At 30.6% G+C, this 25,754-nt stretch overlaps 1 protein-coding gene across 2 annotated transcripts in view; it reads left to right on the top strand.

The window, feature by feature from the left end:
- The first annotated feature begins 94 nt into the window (after nt 1-94).
- Nucleotides 95-25,754, top strand: part of LOC103572009 (damage-control phosphatase ARMT1) — a 46,459-nt gene continuing 20,799 nt past the window's right edge. The window contains exons 1-5 of one of the 2 annotated variants that reach the window (XM_014442936.2): nt 95-256; nt 337-442; nt 2,130-2,374; nt 2,465-2,650; nt 2,721-3,123. In XM_014442936.2, coding sequence (XP_014298422.1) covers nt 186-256; nt 337-442; nt 2,130-2,374; nt 2,465-2,650; nt 2,721-3,123 — 1,011 coding nt within the window. In that variant the 5' untranslated portion in view covers nt 95-185. Of the gene's footprint in view, nt 267-336; nt 443-2,129; nt 2,375-2,464; nt 2,651-2,720; nt 3,124-25,754 lie in introns of both variants that reach the window. The other variant, XM_053736848.1, reaches the window with a different exon arrangement.

Below are 25,754 nucleotides of genomic sequence, written 5' to 3'. Positions count from 1 at the left end.
TTATTTTATCGACATCGATATTAGTTCATCGTGACGGCGCCACATATTTTCTTCCGAGATCCCAGTGGTTCGCAATCATTCCTTATTTCACTTGCATTTTTTTTTTAGGTAGAAGTTCGCTCACTCCAGTGTCACAGTTTCAAATTATTCATATTCAATAATAAACATTTACATTTTTAATTCTAATGGCTAACATAGTGGACCTTATAGATTCAAAACCACTATTTAATGGATATCTTTCTGGAAAATACAAAAAGTTAATTTTTGTAATCATTCAAGCTATAATAATTTAACCTATTTTTTTATTATTTATGATATTTAATTTTTATATTTCAGAAGCTTTGCTTATACAACAATAAAGGATCGTTTACCTGTGATCATTACACGTATTATCGATAATTTAAGCCAATGCAAAGATTTAATAATTAAAAAATATGGTTCAGTAAGTATAATGTTGAATTTTTTGTTTTTTAGCATGTAAGGTAAAGGGCCAAGTTATTGACACTGTTCCAGTTTCTGACACTTTCAACTTTATTTTAAATTTTAAAAGAAAAATTGACTCGGATAAATAACTAAATTTGTTTTTAATTTGAAAAAACTCATCCTGTACCTAATTAATAAGGTAAGAGACCCAGTACCTGATCAGGGAACTATCATTACCTGATCACTTCATGTATTTGTATAGATATATTTACTAAATTTTACAAAATAAATCTATATAACATTTATATAATTTATAAAATTGATATAATGTATATTATAAATACATGAAGTGATTAGGTACTAGTTTCCTGATCAGGTACTGGGTCTTTTACCTTAGCAATAACAAAAATGAAAAATAAAATATCTTAAAAAAATAAAATTTTCAAGCTGGGAGTAACTGTACAGTAAGCAGTTTACGGAAGAGCGTTCCATGAGAACTAAATATGTTATCTTATCACCATGTAACTAAAAATATAATGAAAAATCTATGGGTAGGTTAATAACCAACTGAAATTGAGTTTAAAATATTGATGTATCATATGAAATAACATTTTATTATCAAAAAGTGAGTGTCAATAACGAGGCTCAATTTTATAGGTAAGTCGTAGTTATTGGCCCTCAAATTCAATCATGATTTTCAATGTTGGTGATAATTCGTTGGTTATCATGAATATTTATATTTATATTAACGTTTTGTAACATAATTTGAATTGTTTATGTCTTAGAAAAAATTATGTTGTATTTATGATATATATTAAATTTCTTTTACAATTAACGCCATTTTCAGAAAGCGCCCCCCCCCACTTTTAAAAAATTTTTAATGACTTTCAACTATCATAAGCGAATTAAATTTTTATCAATTAATTAAAAAAAAATTAAAGCATTAATTGAAAAAAGGACAACGTAGTCGTAATTTCGCCTATGTGTAGATTAAAAAAATAAAATATTTACAGTTGATATTAATTAGGGGTTAAACGAAATTTGTTAAATAAATTTCAGTAAAATCGTCATGTGAATTTTATAACTCGAATTTTTAAATTTTGGTGGCTAAAATTTATTCAAAAATTTTCGTTTAACTCCTGATTGATATCAATTGTAAATAATTTTTAAAAACTTCTATATCTCAACGAAATTACGACTACGTTCTCCTTTTTTCAATTAAGGTTTTAATTTTTTTTAATTAATTAATAAAATTTTAATACGGTTATGACAGTCGAAAGTCATTGAAAATTTTTAAAAAGTGGGAGGCACTGTCTAAGAATGGCCTCAAAAATTTTAGTTTATTTAAACTTAATACCACACAACCTAACAAATAATAAATCATTTTTATATAAATATCAGTATCAAAAACTACAGCACAGGAAATTTGCAGTGTCGGGAACTAGGTCTTCGAACATCATTTTTTAAAATATTAATTTAAATTAATAACTCACTCCGAATAATTGTTTTGTGCTTATGATCTTATCTAAAAATTCTAAACTAGTTTATTGTATAAAATACTGTTCATTTAAATGGAATTTTATATTAGTTATCGTAGAATAACGTCAGCTGTTACTCTTAAAATGTAAGAAACAGAGCCTTTTACCTTATTATGTAATACTTTTTAAAATGAGTATTGATATTGTAAATTATGAAACTGATAAAAGGACGCTTCTGAAGAGTTGAAACAAATAATAGGAAGTCTAAGTGAATTAAAAAGTGAGTTGATGACTAATAAACCATTAAAATTTTTCAATTCGTCGTCCAATGAGGAAGATGATGTTTTAAAATGGAATGAGTGTATCAAAGGTAAACAATCTAAAGATGGAAATGAGCCAACATGGTACCATACTGTATGGTTACTGAGTGAATGCTATATGTATCGTCGAATAGCACAAATTTTAGCATCAACGTGAGTCGAACTATCTTTTTACTTTAATAATGTAGCTAATACTTAGTAATTAACTTGAAATCTTTAATCATGTATATAACTGTCGAGTAGAACAACATTATCAACTTATGATCCGTTTGAAAAACAAAAACAAGACAATTTTACTGCGTCCATGGAAATGATTTTAGTGTTGACACGTTATACTACAAACATTTTGAGTAAATCGAAATTTCATTCACTGAATGATAAAAAGGATGGACTCTTTTATCTGTTAAAATCATGTCTTTGGGGGAATAAGTATGTTTCTTTACCTTACAATAAAATTGTATTTTAGTTTTTTAATCTTTATCTTATTTTCCAATTATAGATGTGATCTATCTCTAAGCAAAGGTATGCCGTTGAAATTTGAAGATATAATTAAACAAACAAATATGAATGAAGAAAATATTTTAATTGATGAAAGTCCTTTAGTGTGGGATATTTTAAATCAATTTCAAGAAAATATGACAAACAATATCATAGATATTGTATTAGATAATGCAGGATATGAACTTTTTTCTGATTTTTGTATTGCTGCATTTTTGATCGAATATAACTTTACTAAAAAAGTTAGGTTCTATGTCAAACGGATTCCTTGGTTTGTTAGCGATGTGACTGGACAAGATTTTTTTTGGTCGATTAACGCTATGAAAAATTCAACTCATACTGATTTAATGAAATTGGGTCATCTGTATTCGTCTTATTTAGAAGATGGTAAATGGACTGTTGAAGTAAGTATAAAATCAGATGTATAAATAATTTTATCATCGCCAATTTGAGTTCAGTGTGGCGGAAGAAATTATTTATTGTTCAATGGAACCGTATTAATGAATTAAGAAAAAGAAATTTAGTATTTTTTATTTTTTTCCAAAAAAAACTTGTGGACTGCTGATCAAATTAATTTATATGTTTTACTAAATCTGAATCTTCAATAGTCTTTACTGTTTTTGCAAAGCTTATTCGAATCTGTTGAATTTTTGAAAAGTATTACCATACTTCTCGTTTCATTTTAAATTTCGTTTATTGATAACCGTCGAGTTGATTGAAAATTTAGATTAATTGACTTTTAGATTTCATGATTCTTTAAAATCGATCAACCTGATTAAACGAAACGATACAAAGTAATTATGAATAAATTTGCGTTTGAAAGTTATTGGATTGTTTTAATGCTACTACTTTGGGGGTACATTTAGAAATGCGCTGCGAGCAGCTGTAATGTAGCGCAGCACCGCTGTATTCGTCAATACAAGTTATTGTTCTACGTTTAGTCTAGTCGAAAAGTTGAAACTGCGAAAAATAGTTACAGGTCTCCTAAAAATATGGTTAATGACTTGAACGATCCGGAATGGCGTCTAGAAAAAAGCGTTTTTTGGATTTTTTCTGGAAAAGAAAATAACAATTATTATTAACAAAAAACCATTCAAAAAATTAGCCGCCCAGCTTTTTGGCAAAATCTCAAAAAGTATAAGTGATAGCTCAAATATTTAAAAAGTTTCTAAAAGAGCAGAAAACTTTAGTAAAAAAGTTTTCGACTCCCCGAATTGTAGCTCCAATATTTATAATTTTAATTTAACGTTGAAAATCGGCTTTTGCGCGGCAGTTTCGGCGTGCGCCGCGACTCTAGTGAGCGTAGTTTTTAAATAATTTTTTTATACAATTAAATATTAATTAAAAAATTTGAAAAAATTCTAGTATCATCTAGACACTTCAAAGAATATGTTTCCGCGGTAATAAAAGTTGTATGACCATTTTTCAAAAAGTTATTCAATTGTTAATCAACATTTCTTTACGGGTTTATGTTGTCATAGAAGGCGGTATATAAGTTTAAATAATTAATCTATAAATTTTTTGTTTCTTGAAGCCCTTTTTATAAATATACTCAACAAGATGACGTTATGAAAGTTTATAAAATATTTTTATTTCATCAATTATTAATTTTTGAAGTAACAAGAAAATCAAAAATTTAAATCATGTATGTTTAATAATTTTTTTTTTAATTTTAAGCTGTTACTGATTTCATATTCTTGTTAGGCATTATATGATTACTTTTCAAATTTTTTCATGCCATTAGTTTATAAATTTTTTATAAACAAATGGATTAATTAAATATTTTTGAAAAATTATTTTTCACCATATTGTTAGGGTAAGAAAATAATGATTTAAAAAAAAAAAATTTCTTAAAAACAATATCTTACTGTTTACAATCGTTTTTTTAATATTTTGATTATTTAAATAAATAATTAAGGAATCGTTTTTTTTTAAATCATAATTTGAATTTCTGACTGTATTTCATTTGCCCCATGTGTCAATTGCCCCATGTTGCATTCGCCCCAACCAACATGGCGCTCACAAAGAATAGTATGTCAGCGCCATCTATTTTATAAAAAATGAACTAAAAATGAAAATTTAAAAAATACTGATAAAATAATAATAACTAAAGAATAATTAAATAAATAACAACATTTACACCGTTGCACAAAATTAAAAAAGGACAGCTAATAAAAACTAAAAAAGATGGAAAATTTAAAAGATCACCTCCGTAGGATTTTACTGTAAACGTAACAGAATACTTTACTGAGTAGTCTAAATAAATAATAAAAATTGAATCGGACCACAACACCTCCCCACATGGTTTCTTCCATAGTTCATCATCGGGGACCTATTGATATGGTATCGAACACTTTAAATAAATAAAAAAAAGTCGAATCGAATCCCGACACTTGCTCCAGATGGTTTCTTTCGAAGTTTACTATCGGAAATGTACCGAATACATTATCAAGTACTTAAAACAAATATTAAAAGTTGAATCGGACCCCAACACCTCCCCATGTAGTTTCTTCCATAGTTCCCCATTGAGAACGGACAGAATAAATTATCAAGTACTTACAATAAATAATAAGAGTCAAATCGGAGCCCGACACGGCTCCAAGGCGGTTCCTCTCGTAGTTATCTATCAGAAAAGTACAGTGCTAGTGAAAAATTTTTTTTCCGTGAAATTATTCAAAACTTATAATATTTTATCCCAATAATGGCATGATCAAATAGTGAGAAAATTCATAATATTCCCTGAAATTCCATAAAATTTTACTGTCAGTAATAATTACAAAAATGAACTCCCAAATTTTTCGAGGATCGTTGATTTTTTCAGCGCGAAGTTAAAAAAATATTAGATCATGAACTAAATTTTAACCAGATCCTACATATTGATCTAATAGATTTATGAATTGATGAGACAGATCAATTATGTTTTTATCGATGAGACAATCAAAGTGACTACTACACGGAAAGAAAATTATGAGAACTTTTACTATGCATTATGGGAATAGTTCCCATACTATTATGGGAACCATTCCTATAATGGTATGAGAATAGATCCTACACCAATATGGAAACCATTCCTATAAAATTATGGAAACTATTCCCATAGTGGCATGGGAACTGCTCCCATAATTTATGGTCATAATTCCTACATTGGTATAGGAAAAAATTTTATAGATTTATGGGAAACGTTTCCATAATTTTCTTTCCGTGTAGGCTTGAATTTTATAACTATGTATATAGCATAGAGTAAATAACATTTAAAAGAATTTACAGATCTTAAAAAATGCAACAATTTTATAAAACTTAAACTAACTTTATAAAACTTTTTTTTTACGAGTGGATTTAAACTTTACAAAATTTAATACAATTTCTTGAAATTGTATGATTTTTGATAAAATTAAAGTGTGGATCTTTCCCGAAATTGTGGAAAATTTTATAAAATTTTTTATATTTTTTATCATTAAATTTTCTAAAAATATGCAATATTTCATGGTCATAATTCTTTGGGATCTTGATAACAATTTTGTTATCTTACCTTAAAATTTTATCAATTTTTTTTAAATTTTAGGAAATTTTATCAAGCTTCATTAAATATTACAAAATCGGAGTCTCAGTTCTCTACTAAATTTTTTAAATTCTATGAAATTTCACAAAATTGTAATAAATTTTATGAAAATTATCTGATGGTTTCTAATTAAATATTATAAATTATTTTTTAAATTTATAAATTTCCAGAAAACTTTATATGAATCTATTAAATTTAATACCAGTAGCTTGTTGGGATTTTGATAATAATTATGTAAAATTTTATAAAATTTCACTAATAAGATTTCATAAAATTCTAATCGAGCCCTAACATGGTCCCAGGTGGTTTCTTTCATAATTCTCTACTAGATTCATACAGAATATATTATTGTGCTAAAAGGAAGTATTGGAGTCTCAATTGACAATTTACTTCTTATTTTAGAATCTTTACAATTTTTTTTTATGTAAAGTTATTTATTCTTTGTTTTTCCAAGTCGGCTAAATTCATATCAATGTTTGTTCTTTAGTAACGACTGTTTATTTCCAAATAAATATATAATTCTTTTCAACGATTAAAGTTATCATTTAATTTATTGTATTAATGATTAGTATTTTCTTAAATTTTGTCAATACTTTAAACGATAATTTATAAACTAATTTTCCCCGCAACAGTTTAATTTTTTTTAATGTGATATTTGACGTTATCAGATCTTGTAAACGATTATAATCGAAATATAATAATCATTATTATTGCTATTATTTATTTTCCCTATACGTACTCAGTTTTCAGTTCAGTGTTACGTTTTACACATTTCATATTCTTTATATTTTCGTATTTTTCACCAACTCACAATGCCCCGACAAAAAGTTAGTGAAGAAGTGAGACAGCAGCTACGTCATTTAGCTCAACTTCATCAAATTATCGATGGTTACCTATTTCATATAAAAGATTATATTTTTCAAAAAGGAGAACCAGTAGTGTGAGTAAATTTTTATTTTTTTTTTAAATATTTAATTTTGAAGCCAAATCAAAAGGAGTTGGGTTCAAAAGTGGTTAATTTGTCGTCAAAAAATGTAAAAACTTTTTTTTTTTCTGACATTTTTTTTAAATGTTATTTTTTCTTCTTTTTTCCTCGCATTTGCGGAGTGACTAACGGAAAATTTAATAAAAAGTAAAAAAAAAATCTGTCTATCAGTTGACCTTGCAGGCCACCCCTTAAAACTTCTCGCTGTTTTCGAGCTCCTTGAGCTCAAAAAAATTGTTCTTAATACATTTTCGAGCTCGAAAATACTTTTGTATGCCATTGTTTTCGAAAAAAATCGTTTTTTAGCATTTCTTCATGTTACGATATTTCACGAACGAATTGACCGGTTTTGATGCTTGAGGCATCAAGTAAAGTGCAATGCGGAACCTCTCAATGTTAATATTAAGAACTCTCATTCTCACAGACGTCTTTTTATATCCAAATGAAACTTTTGAACCTGTTTCCGAGAAAAAAAAAAAATTCTTATTTTTTGAAAAATCCTAGGGTCCATTAAGCTTAAAAAAAACTAACAACATTAGTCTTTTCATCGATATTAACAAAGTAGCCATTGATTTACTGTAAAACCAAAAACAGACATTTTTTGAAAATTGTTTCTAATGGATATTAAGAATACAAAAAAATTTTTCACAAAAAATGATAGAAGGGTCTTGTGGGGAATCCATTAGAGTTTTAAAATCCACCCCGCATTTTACCGTGTGATCATTGTTAGCTGGAATATCGATGATCAAAGTCAAACGGATCTTCTTTTGTTTGACGCCTGATATTTCTGTGACAAAGTGTCAGACAAGGCTAATGAGAACAAGCAAATTGAAGCTGAATAAATTTGCTAATTGACCGATGCATAGGCTTTAGCTGAAAAAAATTTTCCATCGCCCGTGGACCTGTCGAAAAAAAAAAAAAAAATTTCAAAAATTTTTGTTTCGCGATATGTTTCTTGATTGAGCGATACCTACGGCTTTAAAACTATTCTGAGCAAAAGATATTGGAACTAGAAATTTCAAGCTTTAAAATTATAACGTTCTCTTCTATTTCGCGCGTCCCACGGCGGAGTGTAGTTGGCGCTCAATAGCCGTTATGGCTCTCCGTTGGTCGAAAACTGAAAATAAAATAAACCCAGAACCAAATATCCCACCTGGAGATGTCTTGAACCTCCCTGGACTGGCTGCTCTGCTCAGGCTGGGTTAGAAAACCTAGTTGGGCGCCAGTTCGTGTGCCCCACGAACAAAATTAACTCGAAATAACACAACGGAGAAAATGAAAATGAAAATAAAATAAAATGACAGGATAGCGATTTCAGATTTAGGAAAAAGGATAGCAAGAAAGATAGCAGTAATTAAAATAATAAAATTAAATAAACACCGGGTTGATGACCATTTGCTTTAATTATCCATCAATTACTTAAAATAATCAGTCAATATATAACGCATACAAACTTAATTCAAATAATAATACTATTGCATAAACAATAAATGTATTGTAAAACATATAGCTATTAATAATTAATAGTCTCACTCACACGTGAACATAAACAAATGTAAATTAGGAAATAATAGATAAATAATCTTGGATAAGAATTTGAAGTATTTCCCAATACAACTTCCCAGTAAATTCCAATGGTGAATTTACAGTATTTCAAAATAATTCTGTTTTGAACGCAAATAATAAAATAATTATTTGATGAATCAACTCACAAATAAATATAATAATAATTCAAATTAACAATAATTAATAACTCAATTTAATTATACTTAATACGCAAAGTAATAATAATTCATAATCAATATTCAAATAAATAATAATTAATAATTCAAGTTAGGAATAATCAATACGCTAAATAATACTAATTCGTAAGCAATATTCCGTTGAATAATAATTAATAAATCAAATCAATAATAATTCATAAATAATACTCAAATATTGAATAATTTCACTGACTGTATTTGTGTTCACTGGGTATAATATTCACGCATTCCACTATATGCTCATGACCAGTTACTAATACTCAGAATTCTCTGTCTCTCTTACTCTTATGCTATATACAAATGATCACCAACTCGGGAACCAAAATTACACGCCAATGTATTAGCCAAAAAGTACTTACAGTTTACGTATTATTCAACTCCCTTGGTTGCACGCTAATACGGTAAATGTATTTTCCTTTATGCAATTTAACAAATGCTCAACTAATGCCAATGGGTGTATATTATTTACACGAAATACCAATTGGCGACAAATGTATAATTAATTTAATGTAACAGAGCACACACGCTACTCTTACAGAGACTATCCCACGTCTGACCATGGCAGCACGTGAATCTCACGCCGGCACCTAGGCCGACGCCATTTTGTCGTATATCTCACTTCACCCAATAGAGATATACCACTGTCGCATGTTATTGCTTTACAGTACCACCAACGTACTACATAACTGTGGCCGTGTAGTTTATCAAGTTCCCGACGCTAAATGACCAATTGTATTTTCCCTAATTAATTCTTAATAATATTCACCGATAAATCAACCAATGATTTAGTCATAAAACTAGTAGATTTATTTATAATAAATAAATCTACGGATGCCAACTGTTGCGTTGACGCGCATGCGCCAACCAATTCAAAACAATCATAAGCACATAAATGAAATGCGCAACTATTTTCCCCAGCGCTACAAAATCCAAATATATGCTTAACTTAATCAGTAAAATCTCCTGATTTAAACACAATTCACACCTAAGAAATCAATTAAGTATTATTAATACAATAATTAAATAAAATCTTATAAATGAACAAACAACAATTATAATACAGTGTCGGATGAGACGTGTGAGCAGCGTGTGCTGCCCTCTGTTGCTCACCGACCTGATGCGAGACCAGCCTTAAGGACCATGTTCGAGACCCAGCAAATTCAAAAAAAAATTAGTTTAATGGATCCACCTGATTTCTCTGTGAACAAATTTATTTCCATATATTACCACATGTCTACTAATATTTTTTTTTTTAAATTTATTTTTAATAAGCATAGGTGCTTATTTAGCAACAGTCGTGGCACAATACTGGCTCTCGATATTGGACCAATACTAATATGCAGTCTTGGCACAGCTCTGTTACTCAAACTTGGCTCGGTTTTATCATTTCGAAGCTTAGACAGACTTGGGCCAAGCTTGGATTTCAAGCTTTCCCCAGAGTTAATAAGTCTTGTGCAAAGCCTCGGCCAAGCTTGGGCCTATTGTTTCTTCCTATAAGGGATATAAGGTCTCTATTTTAGTACTCGTTTTGCTCTGAATTAATTTCATCATACCAGTTGTCTAATACTTCATACTTAATAAAAAACACTTCAATCTAACTAGTTGTTTCCGTTTTAATATTCAGTATGTAAAAACAAAACACTTTCTATAATATTAAGCCGAATATAGTATCACCTGACACAGAATTTGTATCTGTTTTTTTTTTTTTTTCGTTTGATTCGGATGAATAGTTTATTCTGTTTGCCTCCGCCGTCTAGAAAATAGTAGTATTGAAAAGATTGAGTTTAAAATTTTAAGTATACATATGGTTTCAGAGGGGGACTATGAGGGCTGTAAAACCCTAAGTACCGTCAATATTATCATGAAAATTGAACATTATATTTTTAGAAGATTATACTATCGAAATATGAAAAAAAAAAAAAAAAAACGTTTTTCGAAAATTATAGACCACCGGCTCCCCTGAAGTCCTTTTTGTCTCTTAGACTCAACTGCTACCATAGTTTCGGTGCTAGTGGATTGTGAAAAAAATATTAAACAAGAAAATTTGTTTTTATTAACTTTGTACTTTTCTTTATTTATTCAATTGTTGCCTAACGGAGTAGAACTTTTATTTATTAAATAAAAATTTATATCAAAATACAGAATAAAAAATATTCCCTGCTTGGAAAATCCGATAGATTCTCATTGATTTCCATAGAGATTTTATAAGAATGAATGAGTTCTATGAGAAGTGCTATACTTAAATATAGGGCCTTATACATACAGCTATAAAAATCTATCGAATAGTTTGAGCATGGTTTCAACAAGTAATAAGTATAATATTTTATTTGTAAATTTGTTTCTGCAGCAAAATTAGTCGAAACACAAAATGCGACTTATCGTGATTACTTAGCGATAATGAATTTAAAATCCTGTCAACGGGGGCAAATCGAAACGAGATCGAAATTGGCCAAAATTAATAATTTGAATTCTGAATTGACGTCAAAACTAATAACACCCATGGAGTTTTTGGAATTCGCAACGAAGCTTAATCCCGGTAATAAAGGTAAATAAAACAAACAAAAAATCTGTCTATCGGTTGACTCTGTGGTCCAGCCCTAAAACTTCCCGCTGTTTTCGAGCTCCTTGAGCTCAAAAATATTGTTGTGAATACATTTTCAAGCCCTTCGAGCTCGAAAATACTTTTGTATGTCATTGTATTCGAAAAAAAACTCTTTTTACAATTTTTTTCTTCAACGATATCTTTCAAACGAATCAACCGATTGAGATAGTTGACGGCAATCGAAGCTTTTTATTGGGTTCTAAAGCTGATTATGTTTTTGAATCAATCGATGGAGTCATTTCTAAGAAATTGCAAAAAAAAACTAAAAAAAAAATTTTTTTTCTTGTATATCTAAGAGTCCATTCAAATGATCGATTTGAAATTTTTAGGAAAGTTGACGGCCAACATATTCTTTCGATTGCCACCTCAACCATCTAAATCGGTTAATTCATTAAAAAGTTCCATAACTTTACACACATCCACACACACAACACACACACACACATACGCACACACACACACCTTCTTAGGACCTCAAAACGTTGACATCTGCTGAAAACTCGATTTCTGAAAATCGGAGTGAAAAAAATAATTCCCGAATTTTCGAAAATCGTTCATTTTCTTAGCGGTGTCACGATTGGAGATCGTGATGGGCGTAGGTACGATATTCGTATAAAGTATAGTGAATAAAAAGGTACTTACATTGATCAAGGACCGATCCTATGACCTGGGCTCACGTGACCAAATGCTCAGTTTATTCTATTTTATATTTAATTCGCGCCCACACAATATTGTTGAAGACAATATTGATAAAACCCAAAACGATTTCCAATTTATTATGTGACTGATCTAATTTCACAATCAAACGTCGAGCGGTAAACGTAAGATTGTGTACCCCCTACTGTGAACTATCGGTCTGAGCGGCTAGACAAGTAGTAAAATAAGGGATAAAGGAAGGTGGGTTGCCGAAAAGCCTCGTGAAGCTATTATCTCGTTGTTAAAGTAAAATTGTCTGATAAATAATGTTTTTCAAATGTTTTATGTTAACGAGTATTTATTTATTAAATGACTCAATATTCTCAAAATACAAAAGGGGTTACAAATGGCAATATTAAGAATAGTAAATATAAAAGCAAATGTTTCATGCATATGGGTTAGAATTATTACAGAGTATATAAAAATAATAATACCAAACAATGGTTACAATATTCAAAAACTTACCCTAAACAGGTTTTGGTGAGGTGTCAAGACTGTCAGCAGTTACACAGGACACTTATTCACGACGCGTTCTCGCGGTCAATTAATGTGATTTTAAATTTATCGAATTATTTATTTATTTAGTCTACCTTGTTGTAGAAGCTTCAATGGTTATGCGTTTTTAAATCTCTGTAGGTTAAATTAAAATGAAAGTCTTCGCGCTTTTCGCCGTAAAATAATTTCAATGTATTCAAATTCTTCGCGTCTTCGCGGTAATACAAATTTATAAAATCTTCGCGTATTTTTCGCGGAAAAAAAAATATTTCTAAATATTATTCAAAATCTTCGCCTTTTCGCGGTAAAATATTCTTTAAAATCTTCGCATTTATCGCGGTAAAATATTCTTTAAAATCTTCGCATTTATCGCGGTAAAATATTCTTTGATTCTCCACGTTTCTCGTGGTATATTTCAATATAAAAATAATAAAATGAATGAAATTAAATGGTTTATAATAAGATGAAGATAATCAATGCTGTACCGGTGCTAAACGGTTGATATTAGTTCACGACTTACAACGATCAAGGACCAATCGTACGATCTGGGCTCACGTGATCGGATGCTATACGCTAATATCGCGTTGATTATGCTTCTGAAGCTAGTAGAAAATAATATACCGATTATACGAGTGCTTACGACGATCAAGGACCGATCCAATGATCTGGGCTCACGTGACCGAATGCTCAATCGGGATATCAATCCTCTAGCCACGAACACCGTCAAGTGTCCGGAGTTCGGTAAGGTTCAGAGTTTGATGCCCAAAAGAACTAATGAGCTAAAGTCCATGGTCTTTTTATATGATCCTCGCATATGAAAAGTGGTGGTAACCAGTTTCCCACATGAGAGGACGCGGACTCGCTCGAAAGTTCTAGGCCCATGCACACGTGTGATCCCTGGGAAACAGATTTTGACTATTAAAGTAGGCTGATGACCTGGCGTCACTCTGTCGCTGAGCATGCTCGTGTAGGAAACCATAAATTTGGAGATTTCCATTAGCTTTCTCTAATTTCCAAGAATCACATGCAGGTGCGCATGAGTTGGGTGGTCTATAATTTTAAGATGAAAAATCAAAGAATATCACCGCTTCTATGCTTAGATTAGTTAAATGGGAACGGATACATAAATTTCAAAAGTACATTAAGTAAAAATGATGAAATTTCCAGAAAGAGAAGATATAAAATACGCGTGGTCCATTAGTACAATACGACTTAATTGTAAAGCGTTGACAACGCTCAGGTAGGTATATTTGTCCGGTACGACTTCTGGCGTCAGTAAGTTGGCGTTATACATAAAAAGGTTTACATACAGGAGGTTTTAGTGTGTACTTATTTTGGAAGAGAGAGAAAAAAAATTAAAAATTTTTGAATGTAGCAGCCGTGACAGCGGGAAGTTAAAAAAAAAAAGTGACTTTATAAGTTATCATTGAAAACATAAATTGGACCTTTGAAGACATACATAGCCGTAATAACGTACATAAGACTTGCATAATCGTAAATCGTAGATACAACCTTTCAAAACTTGCAATAACAAAATTAAACTACATCTCGTTTCTTGTGCTCCATTGAGTCGAACAGACTATCTAGAAGTTCGTGCAAAAGAAATTAAAGTTCCCAGCAGCTGTAAAAAAATATTTTAGGACCTTCGAGAGATAACTGTAGACCCTTCTATACTCTTTTATACACCTGCTGAAAATTTTTATTTCTTGTCTACAAGCTTCTAGGTAGTCTGTTAGACTCAAATGAGTACAAAAAAATAGCCATCAGTATAGTTATCTTTAGCAAGGCCTAAAATATTTTTCAACAGCTGCTGAAAATTTTTATTTGTCATCTTCTGGCTACTGGACATATTTTTTTTTTTTTGTCAATAAAATGTTTCCGGTGTAGTTTAATTTCGTTCTTGTAAGTTTTGAGATGTTGTAAGCACGATTTACAATTACGCAAGTCTTTTGTACATTTTCGTATGTCAATTACGTTTAAAATCTGGATTTACGGCTGTAGCCCCATCTTCAAAAATTGAATTTACGTTTTCAACGTCTGTTAAAATTATAATCATACATATAAATACTTAAAACCAGCGTGGAATGACAATGAAACAACAGATACTGATGAACCCGTCGCAAGTACAAGTAGAGCGGAAAATGATAGTGGACGATTACGAACAAATGATAGTGAAACAGAAGAACAGCATAGCGATTATGAAGAAGAAAGTGAGAGTGAAGCTGCAGAAGGAAACAGGAGCATTAAAGAATTGCTCATTGAAGAGATTAAAAAAGGTTTATTACCATTCTATTTACAATTTAAACCCTTCGACCGCACATATATACACTACTCGCAGAAATTAAGGGATATAAAAAAATTTCTAATTTTTAAGCGATTTTTAACATGCTGGAACTCGGATGGAAATGGTCGTACAGCAAAAATAAACATAGCAAATTGCAGTTTTAAGTTTCTAGTATTCGGATCTAGGTTTATAAAAGTTTTTACCATACACGGTTCCAGAGTATTCCTAGAAAACTACTGCAAAAAACAATTTCCAAATTTTTGCTCGTCTTAAAAAAGGTCTATGGGCTTTAATCAATTTCTTTTTTGATAATCTTACTTAAAGCTTACTTAAAGCTCTTTTCGACAATTTAATGCCCTTTAATTTGCTGCCCTCAATAAGTCTCTATAACTATTTGGCGCGGAGTAATCTTTGATCAAAATAAAAAAATTCATTTTGACTTTGATGATTAATAACTCGGATCACATTAGTCATATAGGGAATGAAAGTATGGTTTTATGAATTGCAAAACATCATCTTTAAGACACAAATAGTGACTTCTAATGAAAAAATATTTTTCGAAGCGTCAATGTTGATTAAAAAAATCGGTCCATCAGTTGACCCTATGGGCCAGCTCCAAAACTTCTCGCTGTTTTCGAGCTCCTTGAGCTCAAAACTTTTTTTTTGTATGCCTTTATTTTCGAAAAAAAAAAACGTGTTTTAATTACCATTTTTTCTCCAACGATATCTTTCGAACAAATTAACCGATTGAGACGGTTGAGGTGGCATTCGGCGTGGCTTATAAAGTTTTAGAGCTGATTAGATTTTGGAATCAATCAATTGAGCACATTAGAAGTTATTCAAAAAAAAAATTTGACAAAATTTGATTTTTGAAATATCTCCGAACACAACCTACCGATCAAGTTTACTTTTTCATAGATTATATGAATTAAAAAGCCGCGTCGGGTGCCACCTTGGAGATCAAAATTGGTTAATCCGTTAAAAAGTTACAGAATATTTATATACATATTTACGTACGTACATACTTATTTTTTTTGGTAACTAACTCACATACTTACACCCGGGCATCATTTTGAAATTAGTTAGAATAGCTTCCTAGAACCTTAAAATGTCAAGATCTGATAGAAATTCGATTTTCGAAAATCTGACCGAAACCTATAACTTCCTAAATTTTTGAAAATTTTCAATTTTTTTAGCGGAAAGTTAAATAAAAGTAAAAATTCACATATTTAAGGATGCTTTGAAATTTTTGTGTATCTTTGGATATAATGGATGAACGAAGGAAACCGTTGATAATTTTTTACCCTGAAAATTTCAAAACGCTGCGATTTTTTTTCTTGGTCTCCTAAAGTTTTAAATTTATCGTTTTGGCTAGAAATCGCATAATGAGCGATCTTTCGGTTGTTAATCATCTCTTCAATTTTTACATGTTCTTTTTAGTCGAAAACATTATTTTTTCGATCAAAGACATTATTCGCAAAAATTTTAAAATATTTTGAATTTTTTTTATATTCCTTAATTTCTGCGAATAATGTATTTTAATTATTATTATGATAAAAAAAATTAGCCATTGGGACGAAAGATGAAATTGAAAGTGAAGAAAGGATTGAAACGGATACAGGGGTAGACAGAGACATTATCATGGAGGAAACGAATGAAGACTTAAATATTAATGAGGATTTGGTAGTGCAAGAAGAGAAAGAGACTGTTGAGCCGGAACCAAGTAGTGTTAATGAGGCAAACATATATATTATGAGGAGTACACTTAATCACGACCACAATTATTTTATGTTGGAAGAGAACGAAGGTACTATCAGTCATAATAATAAATCTAAGCAAGTACACTAACGCGAAAAATTAAAGGATCAGAAAAGTTTTAGAAATTTTTTAGTGATTTTCGTAAAGCTGTAACTTTGTGGAAAATAATCGTATCGAGATTTAAAAAAAATTTTAAATCTTAAAATCTGTAGTTTCTATACCTTTTGATTAAAATTTGTTTAGAGCCACAGTTATTGCTCAATCAAGATAAATTTCACAAGATAAACATTTTCTAAATTTTTCTTTCCTTTCGAAAGGTCCCGAGCAAAAGAAATTTTTTTTTTAGCTAAGCCAATGCTTAGATCGATGAGTATATATATATTCAGCTTTAATTTGCTCTTTTTATTAGCATTGTTCGACGATTTGTCGTATAGATATCAGCCTCCAAACGAAAAAGGATCATTTTGGATATGATCATCACGATCTCAGCTGCAAGACCTGTACAAAACATGATCCTTTGATTGTTTCATAAAATTTTGATCAATCGCCCCAGAAAAAAGGGTTCGATGGATCAATTAAAAAATTTACAGGGTAATTGGGAGTACATTAACCTAAACAAAAACCTGTCAACATTAGTCTTTCGATCGATATTTAGAAAATAGCAGTCGATATACTAGAAAAACTAAAAAAAAGTCATTTCTTTGTACTTATTTTTAATGGATATTAGGAATACAAAAAAAAATTGTCCCGAAAATAATAAAGGAGATTTGTCGAGGATTTTTTTCAGGTTGTAAGACTTCCCTTAAATTTAACGAATGATAATTAGTAGCTGAGATATAGACGATCGATGCGAAAAAAGGATCCATTTTCGTTTGTAGGCTGATATTCCTGCAATCAATTGCAGTACCAAGTTAATAAAAACAGCAAATTAATGTTTAACATAAATTAAAATAAATTGACGAGCTTAGTAAATCTTGCAACTTGCTTATAAATTTGTTTAACTAATTAGTTCCTATATTTTTAGTATTAAGATCCAAACAGAATTTTGACCAACTAAATGAGACGGCAGAAAAAAAAAAAAATTATCGGAGGAAGAAGAAAAAGATTGGCCCAAACCAAAAGTAGTCGCGGCTGAAAAAATTGACAAAATTAAATTAGTGCGAATTGGAATAGAAAATAGCAATAAATGGAGATTAATTAAAAAATAATAAATATAAAAAAAATCGTCAGATCCGTGTTTCATTATTTTTTTTTTAATTGTTTCAATGTATAGCAACTTGTATGATCTTTTACACTTTTTACCTTTCTATCAGAACTGCTTCCTTCTTCTGCCTTCATTATGCAGCTGTGGCCCGACTTGTGCTTATATTGTCCTTGTACCATTGCGGTGATATCCTACCCCCCACCTTGGCTGTGGTTGTAAAGCAACAAAGGCAACCACGGAGAAAACCTTTGCCGGTACAGTTTTGTTTGGGTAAGGCTCTGGTGATCGACAAAATTCTCATTTTACCCATCACAAAATCCTCATCCCGCGCCTAACGCTCAGAGACCTCCAATCGAGATCAACAAGTGGCTAAGCAGTCACCCAACCAAGCAACGATCATGCTCGATGCTGCTTAACTTGGGTGATTAACCGAGCCACACGAGAAGCGTTCTGCTGCCTCTGCCGCCTTCCGTGTTTCATTATTTATTTTGAGTACTTAATGAAGTAACTGCACATTTCGAACAAAGAACTATGAAAAAAAAAACCAACTGAGAGCCGTGTTGCATTCCAATTCGACTCTTATTATTAATTTTGAGTCTTTTGATAATGTATTCGGTACATTTTCGGTAGTGAACTACGAAAAAAAACCACATGGGGGAGTAATCGGGGTTTAGTTTGACTTTTATCATTCATTTTGAGAACGTGGTGTATTCAGTACGTTTCCGATAGTGAACTATGGAAGAAACCCCCTGGAGAATATGTCGGGCTCCGATTTGACTCTTATTATTTATTGTAAGTACTTGATAATTTATTCTGTCCGTTTTCAATGGAGAACTATGGAAGAAACTACATGGGGAGGTGTTGGGGTCCGATTCAACTTTTAATATTTGTTTTAAGCGCTTGATACCATATTCAGTAGGTTCTCGATAGTAAACTATGGAAGAAACTACATGGGGAGGTGTTGGGGTCCGATTCAACTTTTAATATTTGTTTTAAGTACTTGATAATGTATTCGGTACATTTCCGATAGTAAACTTCGAAAGAAACCATCTGGAGCAAGTGTCGGGATTCGATTCGACTTTTTTTTATTTATTTAAAGTGTTCGATACCATATCAATAGGTCCCCGATGATGAACTATGGAAGAAACCATGTGGGGAGGTGTTGTGGTCCGATTCAATTTTTATTATTTATTTAGACTACTCAGTAAAGTATTCTGTTACGTTTACAGTAAAATCCTACGGAGGTGATCTTTTAAATTTTCATTTTTAGTTCATTTTTTATACAATAGATGGCGCTGACATACTATTCTTTGTGAGCGCCATGTTGGTTGGGGCGAATGCAACATGGGGCAATTGACACATGGGGCAAATGAAATACAGTCGAATTTCTAAATATAATGGCAAAAAAAACAATTTTTTTTGTCAACAATTTATTCATTTATTTATTTAACAATTTGTTATAAACAATTTTTTAACTTCCCGCTAAAAAAATTGAAGATTTTCAAAAATTCGCGAAGTTATTGGTTTTGGTCCGATTTTTGAAAACGGAATTCCTATCAAATTTTGACGTTTTGAGGTTCTAGGAAGCTATCCTGACTATTTTCACGATGATGTTCGAGTGTATTTATGTAAATGTTTATAACTCTTGAACGGATGAACCGATTTCGATCGTTAAAATGTCATTCGACACGGCTTGTTAATATCTAAAAGCCGTGAAAAATTGAGTTTGATCGGTCGAGTGCGTTTAAAGATATTCCAAAAATAAAATTTTTTCAAAAATGTTTTTTTTAGATAACTTTTAATGTGCTCGATGGATCGATTCCAAAATCTAATCAGCTCTAAAACTTTATAAGCCGCGTCGAATGCCACCTCAACCATCAAAATCGGTTCATTCGTTCAAGAGAAACCTTTGACGAAAGAATTCAAAAAAATTTTATTTTTTTATTTTTTTCGAAATTTCTCAAGAATAACTCGATGATTCAATTTCAAAATTTGATCAGCTCTAGAACTTAACAAAACTCGTCTTACCACCTCAACTGGTCAAATCGTTCGAGAGATATCGTTGGAGATAAAATGGTAAAAACGTTATTTTTCGAAAACAAAGGCATACAAAAGTATTTTCGAGCTCAATGAGCTCGGAAATATTGTAGTGAATACATTTTCGAGCTCTTCAATCTCGAAAATACTTTTGTATGCCTCTATTTTCGAAAAATAACGTTTTTTTTTTATCTTAATTTTTTTCTAGAACATAAGAAAATTGCAAAAACAGCAACCTGCAACAATATGGCAAAAATTTTTTTTTCTATTTTTTCAAAAACCTCTAGATTTTAGACCACGACAAAGGCCAAGAATTGACTCGATTTGTCAACAAATAAATTGCTGTAACTTTGCAACTATTGCTCTAACTTTGCAAAAAATGTTAATTAACAATTGAATAACTTTTTGAAAAATGGTGATACAATTTTTATTACCGCGGAATCATATTCTTTGAAGTGTCTAGATTACACCAGAATTTTTTCAAATTTTTTAATTAATATTTAATGGCATAAAAAAAATTATTTACAAACTACGCTCACTAGAGTGGCGGCACATGCCGAAACTGCCGCGCAAAAGCCGATTTTCAACGTTAAATTAAAATTATAAATATTGGAGCTACAATCCGGGGAGTCGAGAACTTTTTTACTAAAATTTTCTGTTATAAGCAACTGGGCTATAAGCACTCTAGATTGGTGGCTGAATTTTATTGTAGGCGGCAAATAGCTGTTTGGGCTATTTGGAGTTTTTAGTTAAAAAAAAAAAAAAAACTAATCTTCGTGGGCTAAATCAGAGTCTCTTTACTTTATCAAGAAAACAATGTTCTAAACTACAATTAATAGAATGTAGCTGTCATTCCTTAAATTTATGCGTTTCTAAAGCTTGTAAAGAGCTACTTTCAACCTTAAAATTTCTCTTGCGGGAAACAAGAAATTGGTTAGCCTGCTCCGCCAATTGACCTACAAAGAAATGTGTGTAAAACCGAATATAAATTATCCACGCAATAACTAAATTAATTGAAAAATGACTAGTTATTTGTAGATGTACGTTAAAAATTTTATGGCTATGATTAATGCCATCATAGTATATTGTGTGAGAAAGGATGAAACAAGACGATTTCAGACTAAGGTGAACTTGGCTACCCGAGCCGTAGGCGAGTCACACACCATATTTTTCATGATTACCTGGATCAGAATTTTAAGATTCAGTGTCAGCAGTCAGTAAGAAACAAGTTAATTTTAAGCCGGTGATACAGAGAACTGTTAGAAAATGAGAAATCTTTGATTTACAGTCGCTTATTAAATAGTAAATAAGACAAAAATATTATTTTCACTCATTTTTTAGTAGTAGTTTAGATATGTTAGTCAATTTTATTTGTAGCTTCTTGGATCTTAGTACACTTATGTCCCACTATTAATATTGAATTATAATGAGCATAAAATTTATTAATGATAATCTAATTCTACACGGGGATAACCATTTCCTTATCACTTTCCCAGTCGTACGACTTTGGATCGAGATTCAACAGTTCTATCAAGACAGCCATGATATGTTGGTCAATTTTATTTGTAGCTTTTTGGATCTCCGTACATTTATGTCTCACTATTAATATTGAACTATAAATTATAAGAAATCAGGGGTGCTAAACGAAAATTTTACTCAAATTCATTTTTATTCATTGAATTAAAAAGTTAGCTCTATGTGAATAACGACTTTAAACTGAATTATACTCTAGGCACCAAAAAAACTATAGAACCGAATTGAGTATAATGAGTAGCTAGAAAACTACCTGGGATCTGGTCCTCAGTTACTAGAATAGGAAAATAGAAAAAAATATCATGCAATAAAAAAAGGGACCAGCGACACAAACTTGTCCCAATCTCCCTATTCTAGTAACCTTGCTGATCCTAAAATCCATAAACTTGAATACTTAACTATACGAGTGAACTGGCCGAAGCTCCGAAGACACCAATGTATTCATGAATGCTATACCTAGCATCTACGCTGTTCACACTACATACAATTCAAATACTCTTGAGGCCTACTCTTGAAGAAAACCTCACTGATTTTAACTCATGAACAAAACTATCAATAATACTGCCGCTCATACCAATGAATCACTCAACTCCATGAAATGTAATCCCACTAGATGGTGCTATTAGTAATACCATAATTAAATATATGTCATCTGAAAAATTCATATAACCGTACATGAGTCGATATAATTAATTCTCAATTTCTTCGAACTTCGAATTTTATAATATTTGACATTATTAATTTGTTTTCGAACTACTTTTTCGACTCTCTTTTTTTTTGGATTTCATAATATAATAAAATATGGTACAGTCAGCTTAAAGGAATGCTCAGGTAAAAAAATTTTGAACGTTTTGAAATTTTGTAGGGTAATTTTAATTAATATTAATAATTAAAAAAAAGATATCGGTAAAAAACCCTGTACAACTATTTTTTATATTCAAATAGTGCGTTTCGTAAACGAATATACATATTTTTTTTTTTTTTTATGAATAATTATTTATCACATTTTCCGGAATTGTGAAAAAACAATTCATTATTTGCACTTACTCAAAAAATTAAAGGAATAAGAAAATTTTATAAATTTTTTAGTGATTTTTGGAAGGCTGTATTTTCGTGGAAAATAATTGCATCAAAAAAATAAACAAAGCAAATTAAAGCTTGAAAACTTTTGTTTGAAGATCTTCCAGCAAAATCATTTTTTAAGCCACGGTTTTTGCGGAATCATAAGAAATAGCTCGAGACAAAAATTTTCTAAATTTTTGGGTTTTGTTTTTTGGGTCTACGAACCCGGAAAAATTTTTTTCAGAAAAATCAATTCATGGCTCGTTTAGGAAATTTATTCAGCTACAACTTGCTTTTTTTGTAGTATATGTACGACAATTTTTTGCTGAGATATAAGCCTTCAAATGAAAATGGATACTTTTGTCTTGTATTATCCATACAGCAACTAATAGTTGCACGGTAATTTTAAGGGCAGTATTACAAACTTGGATGATGTCCCCACAAGCCTAATTTTCGATTTTTGTAAAAAAAAAAAAAATTTTCTCATCCTTAACAATGATTTGAAAAACGTACAAAAAGTGATTTTTATGGTTTTTAATCAATCAACCGCAACTTTACAAATATTGATGAAAAGGTTATTGTTGCCAGGCAAAAAAAAAAAAAAATTCACGTCTTTATTTTCGTAAAATTTCGCAGAAAAAAAGCCCGTAATTTTTTTTTTTTTTTTTCCAGACTTTTCTCGTTAGATTTTTTAGAAAAGTTGCCCGATTTTTTTTTTTTTTAATTAATTTTCACAAGCGCATTTTTATATCTAAATGAAACTTTTAAACCTGTTTCCAAAAAAAAAAAAAAAAAAAACTGTTTACCAGTTGACCCTACGGGCCAGTTCCAAAACTTCCCGCTGACAATATTGTTGTGAATACATTTTTGAGCTCTTCGAGCTCGAAAATACTTTTGCATGCCATTGTTTTTGAATAAAACCGTCTTTTAGCGTTTCTTTCTCTCACGATATCTCGCGAACGAAGTTACCGATTATGATGGTTAAGGTGGCAATCGACGCGTTTTATTGTTCTACAGTTGATAAAATTTTGGAAACGTTTCATTCAGTCATTTTAAAGATATTCGTAAAAAACCGTTTTTTATCATTTTTCCTCCGACGATATCTCTTGAACTAATAAACCTCTTTCGATGTTCGAGGTGGCAATCGACGCGTTTTATCGAATCCTAGAGCTGATTAGATTTTGAAGTTGATCGTTAGAGTCGTTTCTGAGAAATTGAAAAAAAAAACTAAAAAAAAATATTTTTTTGTTGTAATTATCTTCGAGTCTACTTAATCAAATGACCTGAAAAATTCAGGAAAATTGACGGCTTATGAACTCTTTCGACTGCCGCAAAAACGATTTGAATCGGTTAATTCCTGCATGGAAAAATATATATGTGGAAATTATATGCAACTTATATGTCACATATATAACATATATGTGCGCAAAAAAAAAATATGTCAACTAAATTTTGAGACAAATGTATCCATAGATGAAAGCATAAATGCTTACATAAAATTTAAAATATATAATACATATATTATAAATAGATGCTATATAAATGGAGACATATATGTGGCTATATAAGTAAAAATATATGTAGACATTTATGCCGACATAGATCGAGAAATATATGTCGACATATATGCGGACACATATATGTAGACATATATTTCTCGGTATATGTGCACATATATGCAGACATATACGTCTGCACTGATAAAAAGAAATCTTTGAGTCAACTTGGTTTGAGTTGAGCCAAATACGTCACGACTTTAAGTACGGCGAAACACGCTACGACTTTGGCTGAGGAACCACACGTATTTGGAGGGAATTATCTACTCAAATACATTGCGTACTTGTGAACATATAATTTGCATTTGCGACGACTTTTACGCACTCAATTAAAAAATATATGTAATTGAGTCAACATACTAGAAACTTTATTCCACCTACTTTTGTTTTTGTTTCTACAATACTTAAATTTGATGTAAAAAATAATGATATTCTATCTATTTTTTTTTAATTTGAGTAAACTTCCATTTAGTCGTAAGAATATAATTTTTTTTCAACTAGATTGCTTTATATCTTTCTTCTAAAACACCGTAAACTGTACGAAATTCATATAACGTTACTGCAATTTATTCAAGTTGGCGAGTCATTAACGATCGATCTTGCATCAAAATAATACTTTGTAGAATAGAATGGAACCAGAGGGTATTCAGAGTAAATGAATACTGTAAAAATTTTTTAAAATTTACCGAAATTCATTATTTTTAGATTATTCAAGAGCATTTATTGAAAACAAAAATTACTTTTTTTATTACCTGAAACGTACTTTATATTCCTGGATTATGAAGAAAAAATTATCCAAGGAAACAAAAATAGATATTGTTGTCACAATGTAATATAAAATATACTATATTACTGTCAAAAGAGGCACTTGTCACTAAGTCAGACAACAGAGGAGTAGCTGTGCCAGAATTGTTTTCAAGTATAAAATATAGCAACTCTGAAATATATATCTAGCCAGGAACAGCACAAGAGGTTGCGTGCGATTTAGTGGCGAGCACTGAACTACTCCTACCGCTGCTTATTCGAGTTCGGTGCCTTATGAAAAACATTTATAAAAAAAAAAAAAAAATTAAAAGTACATAAATATATATAAAATAAATATAAATTTTTAATAGCTAACTTTTAGCCGATTTTTTTATATATTTTAAATGTTATTTAAATATTTTTAAAATAGATTTTAAGGTGTACATGTCTGAAAATATATAAAAATTATGTTAATTCGGAGACACGGTCGTGTCTCGCGCCAAGTACACGTTCGAACACATATATATACATATGTGTGAACGTGGCGGCGCGAGTCGACCGTGTCTCTATACCGGTGTCATATGCCTGTTTAACCTCTCTCGTATTTAAATTGATTAATAATAGATAAATATAAATTATATCTGTTATTTACCTATTTCTTTATTAATCTTTCATCATTCTCTACCAATTCCATGAGAAATCTTTGAGCTTAATTTTTGAGTTATCATTTTTAAATTTCTACATTTTTGCTTGCGCC

This window comes from Microplitis demolitor, chromosome 2, assembly GCF_026212275.2.
Source record: "Microplitis demolitor isolate Queensland-Clemson2020A chromosome 2, iyMicDemo2.1a, whole genome shotgun sequence".
Classification (NCBI taxonomy): Eukaryota; Metazoa; Arthropoda; class Insecta; order Hymenoptera; family Braconidae; genus Microplitis; species Microplitis demolitor.
The sequence above is the reverse complement of the archived record's forward strand: the minus strand, read 5'-3'. Positions and strand labels throughout refer to the sequence as shown.